Raw genomic sequence first — 10,453 nt, 5'->3', positions numbered from 1 at the left:
ATTAGTGTTTAATCACCTAAATATAGGAATTGTTGTGGACGGACAAACCGAACACTGGCTGTAGATAGTGTTTCGTGGCCACCATAGTTTCATTCCCGGTTGTCAAAACAGACGCAAACAGTTGTAATCTGCAACACCACATATGCCACTAAATCTTACATGCTGGACCTTTATTGAAACAGCTGTGGAAAACAAACAAAAAACGGAGTCACCTATGCATTCCCATTGTTTCTGTTGTGCTCTGTATGCTGCAGGTGTTGGTGTTTGACTTTGGCAGTGAGGTGTATGTGTGGCACGGTAAAGAGGTGACTCTGGCTCAGAGGAAAGTGGCCTTCCAGCTCGCCAAACACCTTTGGAACGGGATGTTTGACTACACCTGCTGTGACATCAACCCACTGGACCCTGGAGGCTTCAACACACTCATACCCAGGTGGGAAACACACACACACTTGTTTATTTACTTCTGAAAGCTTACCCTAACCTTTACCTAATCTCAAATGCTAAACTTAACCCAAAGTCGTAACCCATAGGTAAGTGGTTGTCTCATGTGGGCTAACTTTTTGTCTCTAGATGGGAAGGGAGTCCCCATAATGTGACTGTGTGAACACATTTATGTCCCCACAATGTGATTATTACAAGTAAATACACGCACTTGTCAGGACCCTCAATACTATAAGACTTTCCCTATTGCCCCCAAACACTCCAGTGACCATCACAGCTACATCTGCAACCCTAAACCCTAATTCTAACCCTAACTGTCCTAAACCTCAGAAAGTTCTTTTCCCCCCCAAAATATCTTCACTTTAATTGTCTAAAACTGAAACTTATCTCAAAAAATAAATATTCAAATCAAGTCGATTTGATTTAGCATAGCATAAAGTTTAATCCTATATTATGTTTTCTCCTTTCCTTCCTGTGCCTTTATTGACAGGAAGGGCCAGGGCCGTCCTGATTGGGCGATATTTGGCCGGCTGACAGAGCACAACGAGACTATCTTGTTCAAGGAGAAGTTCATGGACTGGACCGAAGCAAAGTTACCATCACCAAAGGAAGGCAGCGAGCTCGTACCTGAGCTGAAGGTGCAAATCCAACACTTGTTGTATGAGCATATTTGCATTACAGTTCACACATCAGAGACTACATGTTTTTTATTTATTGGACTATGGCTCAAACTCAATATCAGTTAATGTTGTCAGGAACTGTTGGTTACACATAGAGAAGAATTAGCGCATGTGTTACCACTGACAGCTAAAATAGTATTAAGGGAGGCTAATTCTGCCTGTTTTCTTGAATTTACTTTCATCATAAATCACAGATCTTTGTCCCTTTCCTCTCTCAGGAGGCCCCAGGGCGACAGTGCCGTCCTTACGACGCCACCCTGATGCTGCCCGTCCTCCAGTCGTCTATTTCCACCATCATGGACGGGGTAAATGTCGGTCGTGGCTATGGCCCGGTGGAGACAGAGGACCACATGAGGACTCAAGAGATCAGCACAGTGTCCGTGGACGTCTGGCACATCCTGGAGTTCGACTACAGCCGTCTGCCTCGCCAGAGCATCGGCCAGTTTCATGAGGGAGACGCCTATGTGGTCAAGTGGAAGTATATGGTCAGCACCTCAGGTTAGTCACTGTTATATTTATAACACCTGTATTTACTAGTAGATGGAACTTCTATAAAACAGAAGGGAAAAAGCTCATTCATGTCATACTTAACATTAACAGTATCATTTAATGAGTACCAAGATTTGGTGTTGTAATTAATCATAATAATTGTTTGTGGGCACTTTGTGTAACAGATTTTAAAATATATTTACAAAAATGAAAAAAAGAGTAAAACAAAAACAAAAAGCTGTGAAAAATAACAGGGCAAATCAAGTAAAAATGGGTCAAAAAATGAATTAAAATTAAATAATTTATTTACTGAGAAAGCTTAAGTTTATAATCAGTTTAAGTTTGAGAACTGGTGAATGAATAACACAATCTCCAGGTGCCTTAGACATTGAAAATCTACAATAGGTTTTTTTAAGTAGAAATTGGAAGAAATGAGGTAACAATAAAATATTTCATCAGGCAGTCTATCTCAGAATTTGAAAAAACTCAACTTTAATTCAAAAACATTAATTTTGACATTAAAATCCACATCTGCACAATTCAATTCAATCAGAGATGTATAGACAACTGAACTTGGTATATTCTTGTATCTAAATCTAATGACACAACTGCGTATCATCACACAAACAGTGAAAAGTATATGATCTTGGTGAACTTGGTGAAGTGAGCTGCACCATTTTTAAAAGCCTCAAGGTTAGAATTTCATACTTTGCTGCATTATTATTATTATTTTAGCATTATTGACAGTTCAGAATGGTCTGTTCATGTTGTGTTGTGTATGTGTGTCCCAGTTGGTCGCAGGCAGAACCCTGAGGCGAGGAGTAGCGGGCCGGGGAAGGAGAAATGCTGCTACTTCTTCTGGCAGGGTCGACACTCCACTGTCAACGAGAAAGGAACGTCAGCACTGATGACGGTGGAGCTGGACGAGGAAAGAGGGGCACAGGTACGGGAGACGAGGCCAAATAAATAAAACAGAAACAAACCATGAATCTTACATTAAGTATTAAGGACTGAGTGTGGTTAAAACCACTTATTTTTTTACATCAATACTGATTTCGTTGCACCGTAGGTTAATGAATAATATTCAGATATCTCCAGATTCCTGCTAGTCTATGAGCACTACTACTGTACATACTCTATGTAGTCATTAAAATAGTGTTTTGTTTGCAGAGGTTTCATAACAGGTTTCCTGTGTCTGTGTGTTGCAGGTTCAGGTGCAGCAAGGAAAGGAGCCTCCATGTTTCCTGCAGTGCTTCAACGGAGGGATGATCGTCCACGCTGGCAAGAGGGAGGAGGAGGAGGAGAACACTCAGAGTAAACATTTGACCATTTCTGCTTTTTATTCTAGTTGTTTACCTTTTGCCATTCTTGATTACCAAGTGAGGCCCCTGACATTTTTGTCTACAAGGCAATTTTACAGGCAGAAGTACAAAAAGGATAATGAAACAGAATAGTATCCATAAATTCTGTTTGTTTGTATGCAAAAGTGGCCGGTTGAGGAAAATAAATTAAGTTAGCCAGCCACAGCTAGAATCTGCCCACAGTATTTCATTTATCCCACATATTTTTAAAATTTAGGCACCAGATAAAAACTAAAATTCATTATAAAAACATCAGCTGCTGGAAAAATGTATCAAATACCTATTTCTTAAAATGTATTTTTTTTAAAGCTTTTACTTGTATGAAAGTAAAGAACATAATGAGTCAACATTGTTATTAATATGGGACATTTATTGTAATTTACTTACAAAACAGTTATTTTATATCTGACATGTATGTATTTTTGTAGAATACTGAGCGATAAATGAAACCCTTCTTGTCACTCCACTGATCATATTCACCCTCTGGTCTGTGTCTAGGTGAGTGGCGTCTGTACTGCGTGCGGGGCGAGGTGCCGGTGGAGGGCCACCTGCTGGAGGTGGCGTGTCACTGCAGCAGCCTGCGCTCCAGAGCCTCCATGATCCTGCTCAACATCAACAAGGCCATCATCTACCTGTGGCACGGCTGCAAGACGCAGCTACACACTCGCAGTGTTGGAAACACGGCCGCACTGAAGATTAAAGAACAGTGAGTTTTTATAAAGAAGCTGTAGGATGACTTTAGAATACTATTCAGGGGTGGTTTTTGTGTTCTTGCACACTGCGTTGAAATCTTTTTTCCTCTTGTTTCTCTCAGGTGTCCGTTGGAGGCGGGTCTCCACAGCAGCAGTAAGGTCACCATCCATGAGTGTGATGAGGGAGTGGAGCCTCCGGGCTTCTGGGAGGCGCTGGGGAGAAAGGACAGGAAGGCCTACGACTGCATGCTGCAAGGTACAGTCTGTCTGTGCTTTGGTAGTTATCATTCAGTGATGAAAAAAAGTATATAAGTATATAGTAAAAGCCATTTGGTGCAATACACAGCTCCAAAGCCAGGTGCTACATTGCTACATGTGAGTGTTGACTAAAGTTGGAGGAATTATTTATGTTATTTATATATTTTTTTTCTTTCAGATCCAGGTAAATTCAACTTCACTCCACGGCTTTTCCAGCTGAGCAGCACATCTGGAGAGTTTGTGGCGACTGAGTTCTTCCACCCGTCCAGAGCTTCAGAGCTGGTCAGCTCACTGCCCTTCCTGCAGGAAGACCTGTACAACGCACCACAACCCGGTGAGGCCTGGACACAAACTTACGGCAATGAATACACCATGACAAAGTGAAGTCTGCTTTAAATGAGTCCTGTTTATACTTCATATAGTGATATAATGATTCCTTTCCCTGACAGCTTTGTTCCTGGTGGATAACTTCCACGAGGTCTACCTGTGGCAGGGCTGGTGGCCTCAGGACAGCGAGTGCACCGGCTCGGCTCGTATCCGCTGGGATGCAGACAGAAAGTGTGCGATGGAGACCGTGCTGCAGTACTGCAAAGGTTAGGGTGATGGTCAATAAAGAAATGCTTCAGCAAATGGCAGGTGATAGCTGCACTATTATATCATTTATATATTATTATATATATAAGTTATTATACATCCAAGTGCTTCAATTGTTCATGTTGCCATTTTGTTTTCAAATGGCAGGTTTTCAGTTTGAACTGTACATAATAAGATTGGTTTATAGTTTTTTGTGGTATTTACAGGTTAAACTTGGTATAACTCGAGTATGCAATGAAGTAATCAAGTTAAATTATCAGGAAAAATAATTTTGATTTTAAAATGAAAGCACAAGAAAGTAAAAAAAAAAAATGTTTTTTTTTGTAAAATAAAAATGTGCTGCACTATCCCCAAATTTAATCCCACCTGCTGAAATGACAGCAGTGCTTCAAATTTTAGTCATGCCAGTAATTTGATGATTTTTGCCTGCAGAGAAGAACGAGAAGAAGCCGCAGAAGTCGTATCTGATCCACGCCGGTCTGGAGCCGCTCACCTTCACCAACATGTTTCCCAGCTGGGAGCACAGAGAGGACGTGGCTGAGATCACCGAGAGGGTCAGCAACACCTGATATCGTACTCTGGTGGAATCACAGAAGCTGTTAAAATATACTCTCATTAATTATCAGACAGAACGGTTTTCAGTCAGTCTGCTTACATATCGAGATTTCCTGTCAGTACTTTTTTATCCTGAGCTTGAAAATATTACAATAAATACTTAAATTACACAGGAAATAAACACCCGCAGTCTCTTTCTTAACGTCTAATTCTCTCTCACATGTAAGCTAATTGTCCAAGCGCCCGCTGTCATTACAAAGGACTTCACGCAGTGTCCTCTGTTCTTGCTGCAGGAGGCAGAGGTGTGTAACCAGATCATCCTGGTGGAGGACGTGTTGGCCCGGCTCTGTCAGAACACCTTCCCTCTGGCTCAGCTGCAGGCCCGGCCGCTCCCAGAGGGAGTCGACCCGCTCCGCCTGGAGATCTACCTGTCCGACCAGGACTTTGAGGTCAGTAAACCCACAAACGCTCGGCCAAAACCTGGTTCTCTCATTTTCATTTATGGTTTGTAGTGTTCCCTCCCTTGATCAGACTTTTTAAGATATTTTGCCAAATAAAACTTCTTCATCAGGAAACAATCTGATAATTTTTTTAAGTAACTTTCAAACTGTAACTTATTGAAATATCTAAACTAGACTTTAGCTTACACTTTGTTGTAAGCATTTCTTTTATTACTCATAACAAATTAGAGCATAAAGAACAGGGATATTATTGTAATTCAAGGGTAAAGGATTTTGAGTCAGTCTCCCATCATTATCTCTAAAAGGAGAAATCCATTGTAGGACATTTGAAACCGTGATAGTTTCTGTCTGTTCATGGCGGTTTCATAGAAGAGCAACTGAACACTGGTGTAATGGTGTAATGCATCAGGAAGCTACTTCCAAGAGCTGGAGAGCAGAATAAACTAATCTGAAACATCCACCATTACTGTAATATATCTATCATCACTGAGGCACGTGCAGACTGATAGAAAGCGAGCACATCGAAACCAATGTCAGCAGTTGAAATTGATCATAATTCATGTATGAGATTATTCAAAGGTGGACTATACTGGATTACTACAACACCTCATTCATGTCATCCATCCTAACTCCATCTAACTCTCACTTTACAGACCAAGTTGTAGGTGGATTCAGGTAAGAAGAGCCCCTCATGTGATTCATCAGCATCTGCGACCCTTTTTCCTCTCTCGAGCACGTCCGCACTCTGTGTTTCTTTATGTGGATTTGAGTCACTCCTGTTCCTACTCTGTCTCCTCAGTGCGGTGCTGGTGGAGGAGGAAGGTTTTGCGCTCGGCTGCACGATTACGTCTGAAAAGATCATCTGGATTACTCTGTCGTCCTTTATATCACCTGCAGTGATGGAAAAGATTTAGCACTCTGGCCCCCTTTCACACAGTAAATAACAAATATGAAATGACACATGAATCAAACTTAGATCCCATTCCTGCTAAGAAAAAAAAAGAGATGAACTATTAGGAATGATAAAAATAGAAACTCTCACTCTCAGAAGATTGCAGCGTTAACTTTAGTAACAGTATATATTAGTTGTATTCCTGTATATTATGCAGTAAGTCATACTTATAACAGCCCAAATTGTCACTATATCATTTTCATTTTGTGTTAGTAAGTGCATTTTTCACATTGTCTCATAGACTGTTCCAGTCTGTTAATTTATTCATAATACGACAGATAATTGATCAGCATCCATTTTGGATAATTAATTAATTATTATTCATCAAGAAATAATACCAGCCCCGTTTGGTTATTTTCTCTGTTATATATCATTTTAAATCTAATATCTGTTGGACAGTCAAACACAGAGACTTTTGCAGACTTCGCTTTGGGCTTTCATAGACAAAAGAAAACAATTAAGCAAAAAAATAATTGGCAGATTAATCTGTAATGAGAATAATTGTTAGTTAGCCCTAGTAAGTAAAAAACTAAGCCCATATCTCAGAATTACTATATAGTATATAACAATTAGCAGGAATGGGCTTCCATATAACCCTCAATGACAACCTTGGATTTAATCTTTTTAACACACTTCCTTAATATGAACATTTGAGGTTGTAATTGAGGTGTTTAAACACAACAAATGTACACTATTGTGATAATTAAGACATTTAATTGTGCAGCCATTGTTCCTCTCTTCTCCTCTCTGAAAGGTGTCTGAACACCTTCCACTACACCGCACTGCTTTACACTACTCTGCTGCTGCTACTCTTCTCTCTCTCACACACACACCTTCCACCTGAGACTCTTTCCTCTCAGTTCAAATAAACGCACTTATGATTCACCATCAGCAACACTGCAGTCTGACTCACTGTCTGTCTGTCTGTCTGTGGAGCACAAAATGGAGGCATGAAACAACTAAACTGCCCTTGTAAGATAGAATTGGGTTTGTGCTGTCATACAGACCAGAATTAAGACAGTATATTATTACAGAAACAGTGAATTAACAGGTACAAATGTCAAAAATATACATCAGAGAAGTCCTGATGCACTTTAACATGAAAATATCTGCTCTGAAAGTTCATTGTAACATCGACGTCTAGCTGTGAAAGAACCGAGAAATTACTTTAACTCACTTAAATTAACTTGTTTAGATCCTCAGACCTTCATCAAATGCTATTTCTTGGTCCTTTCACAGTCAGGAGTTTTTGATCTAACATAGCTGACAATAAGGCTTTCTAGTGTAGAAGAACTTTATTAACAAACCATGTTTAAAACGCTGTTCAGCATTAAAACAAGATTTACTGCAATTTTAAAAAAATGACTGCCTCTGAGGTAAAAAAAAATTACATTTGTTGTGTCATATTGTGTTTGTTTTGCTTTTTTTCATCAGTAATTACAGTGACTAATGATTGATGGCTCCACAGCTATTATGAGTTACAGGAACAACACCAACACTTCCCCTGAAACAGTATGACGCTGTTGAATACTCTGTGCAATCATATTAATAAACTGCATGTGTCTCTTCTTCCAATTGCAGAAAGCTTTGGAAATGAAGAGAGAGGAATATGAAGGTTTACCAGGGTGGAAGCAAGTGAACTTAAAGAAGGCCAAAGGACTGTTTTAAGGAAGTTTTGAATGGAAGATGGAGTGCGAAGCGGATGAAAAAAAAGTGGAGATAGGGACACAGGAAATGCCACACAAACCCCATTTTGGTGGCAACACGCGAGGACAAAACGTCTGAATGGGAAGAAAACGTTCACGAAGGATGAGACTGGAGATGCATTCGCCTTGCTTATAGTCATGTTTTACCTTTCAACTTTGTCATTACATAAGAAAATTAAATTCAGACGGTTTAAGAGAAGGTGGAATCGCCTTGCTTCGGTTCATACACGGTTTTTTGATCTGGAGTCTCTTCCAAACACTAAAGTCACCACTCATGGACTTGAAGAAAATTAGGACGCTTGGTGTCAGAGTGCCATGCTACGGTTGTGTATGTATGTGTGTGCGATTGTATATAATGTCTGTGTGTGTTATGTTTATTTGTGTAAATGTGTGTGTAGGTGCGTTTGTGACTTTGTATCTATGTAAAAAACAAAATGTCATGTCAGATGTTGTGAGGAAAGTTGTTGTTTTTTTTCTTTGTCTACAGTGTCTGGATGCTGTCAGGCCACGTAGGTAACTCATGTTGCTGGCTTTTGTTTTAAACTGCTGAAGTGACTCTGACTTACTGAGAGCTCCCGAGAGCAGAGATGTAAGAGTTGTAATTTAAAAGGTTTGACTTTAACGAGTGAGAGAAGCAGCAGCTTGATGAATCTGAATGTATAGTGCCTTGCTTTTTGTGTACAGTTTATATACAGAAATTCTAGTCTGCATTTTTAAAGACTTTCTTTGTGATATAAGACATAGTGAATTAAATCACAATAATGCTCAAATCAAACCGTGTGTCATTCTGTGCCTTCTTCTACATACACTGCATTTCATTTGCTGCTAAATTCATTCAGTTTTAAATGCCAGTTATTTTTGTTGTTCTGTCTTAAACCTGCATTCTTTCTAATGGCCAGCAGGGGGAGATCCACATGCTGCAAAATAGAAGACAAGAAAAATGACCACATCTTGCTCAGTAAATAATAATAACAATACATTTAATTTATAGAGCACTTTTCAAGAAACTCGAAGACACTAAAAAGGAAAAGAAAAAGGTAATAACACTCAACAATTAATTAATCATTAAAAGCAGTTCTGAAAACAGACAATAAAGCAGGGTATGCTTTAGGATGTGGTTACCTCGTGGTTTGACAGGTCATTCTCAGTAAGTCTGTACAGCGTAATGCACCAAACTCAGTTCAAACAGTCAAACTAGTCAGTGCTGATTCAATATCAGTAATCTCTCACCACTCTCTGGCTACCCTACCCTGTCTATGGCACTTAAAGCCCAGTGGTTCCAGCTGAAGATGTGATTCTTTGGAAATGGCTCATAAAAGCATTGCTTCATTTTTATTAAACGTCCAGTAATTTTATGAAAAAGCTTGGTGCTGCAGTTTTCAGGAAATGTGACTAATGGTCTGGTCTTTTATTATTTTGTTAAAGGTCCAGTGAATAGGATTTACTGGCATCTAGTGATGTAGTTGCAATTTACAACACCTTTGCTTCGCTTACGCTTAGTAATGGTCAAAAGAAGTATCAAATAAAAATACCCACTATTAAAGTCTATGAAATAAAGATTCGCTGCAATGAAATAAGTTATTGATTACATTGAAAATAGTTTAAAAAAGCCACCGTTATTCAACACTTTTGCGACCTACATTCACAGTGACCAAGGTGATTATGGTCATATTGAAACTGAACATCAGCACATTCAGAATCTGTGTGTGCGTAATCAGAGATTTGTAAATGTGTAAAAAAGAATCTACAAATCTGTATTGAGGTTTGTAAATGTGTAGACAAACCTGTAAATGCTGATATATATCTGAAAATATGTGGACAAATCAGCATGTTGCATCTCGTGTAACAACGTGACCATTTGCTTGTTGCTTGATTTTAATGCCAATCAAATAAGCTCCTTTTTTATGACATTAACAAGAAGCAGCCATTAAGACGGCGCCTTTCCTGATGCTACTTTAAATATTCTCTCTCAATCTCTCTCGTGCTCGTTGTTGGGTTGTCGAGAAGGAAAACAGGAAGTGTACCTGTACCTTATATACAGTCAGGTCCTTTATGATTTATTATTTAGCTTTTAGAGGAATGGATGATCAAGCATGTCATTTACATATATATCTGTGCTTCTGTGTGTGTGTAAGAATGTATGTATACACAAATATATACATATATACATATACACACACATATACACACATATTTATACATACATATATGGATATATACATATACAAACATATACATATATACATTATACATATACATACATT

At 39.1% G+C, this 10,453-nt stretch overlaps 1 protein-coding gene across 5 annotated transcripts in view; it reads left to right on the top strand.

Annotated features, from left to right (window-relative positions):
• Positions 1-8,964, top strand: part of LOC118335211 (supervillin-like) — a 48,018-nt gene extending 39,054 nt beyond the window's left edge. For 4 of the 5 annotated variants that reach the window (XM_035671446.1, XM_035671443.1, XM_035671444.1 and 1 more), the window contains 12 exons: positions 255-430; positions 932-1,079; positions 1,340-1,619; positions 2,402-2,553; positions 2,819-2,924; positions 3,470-3,677; positions 3,786-3,919; positions 4,100-4,255; positions 4,371-4,514; positions 4,948-5,069; positions 5,364-5,519; positions 8,065-8,964. In XM_035671446.1, the coding sequence (XP_035527339.1) occupies positions 255-430; positions 932-1,079; positions 1,340-1,619; positions 2,402-2,553; positions 2,819-2,924; positions 3,470-3,677; positions 3,786-3,919; positions 4,100-4,255; positions 4,371-4,514; positions 4,948-5,069; positions 5,364-5,519; positions 8,065-8,151 (1,869 nt within the window). In that variant the 3' untranslated portion in view covers positions 8,152-8,964. Of the gene's footprint in view, positions 1-254; positions 431-931; positions 1,080-1,339; positions 1,620-2,401; positions 2,554-2,818; positions 2,925-3,469; positions 3,678-3,785; positions 3,920-4,099; positions 4,256-4,370; positions 4,515-4,947; positions 5,070-5,363; positions 5,520-6,184; positions 6,207-8,064 lie in introns of all 5 variants that reach the window. The other variant, XM_035671445.1, reaches the window with a different exon arrangement.
• Positions 8,965-10,453: the final 1,489 nt, after the last annotated feature.

The sequence above is a fragment of the Morone saxatilis genome, unplaced genomic scaffold (assembly GCF_004916995.1).
Source record: "Morone saxatilis isolate NCDOM2014 unplaced genomic scaffold, NCSU_SB_2.0 Contig23, whole genome shotgun sequence".
Classification (NCBI taxonomy): domain Eukaryota; kingdom Metazoa; phylum Chordata; class Actinopteri; family Moronidae; genus Morone; species Morone saxatilis.
The sequence above is the reverse complement of the archived record's forward strand: the minus strand, read 5'-3'. Positions and strand labels throughout refer to the sequence as shown.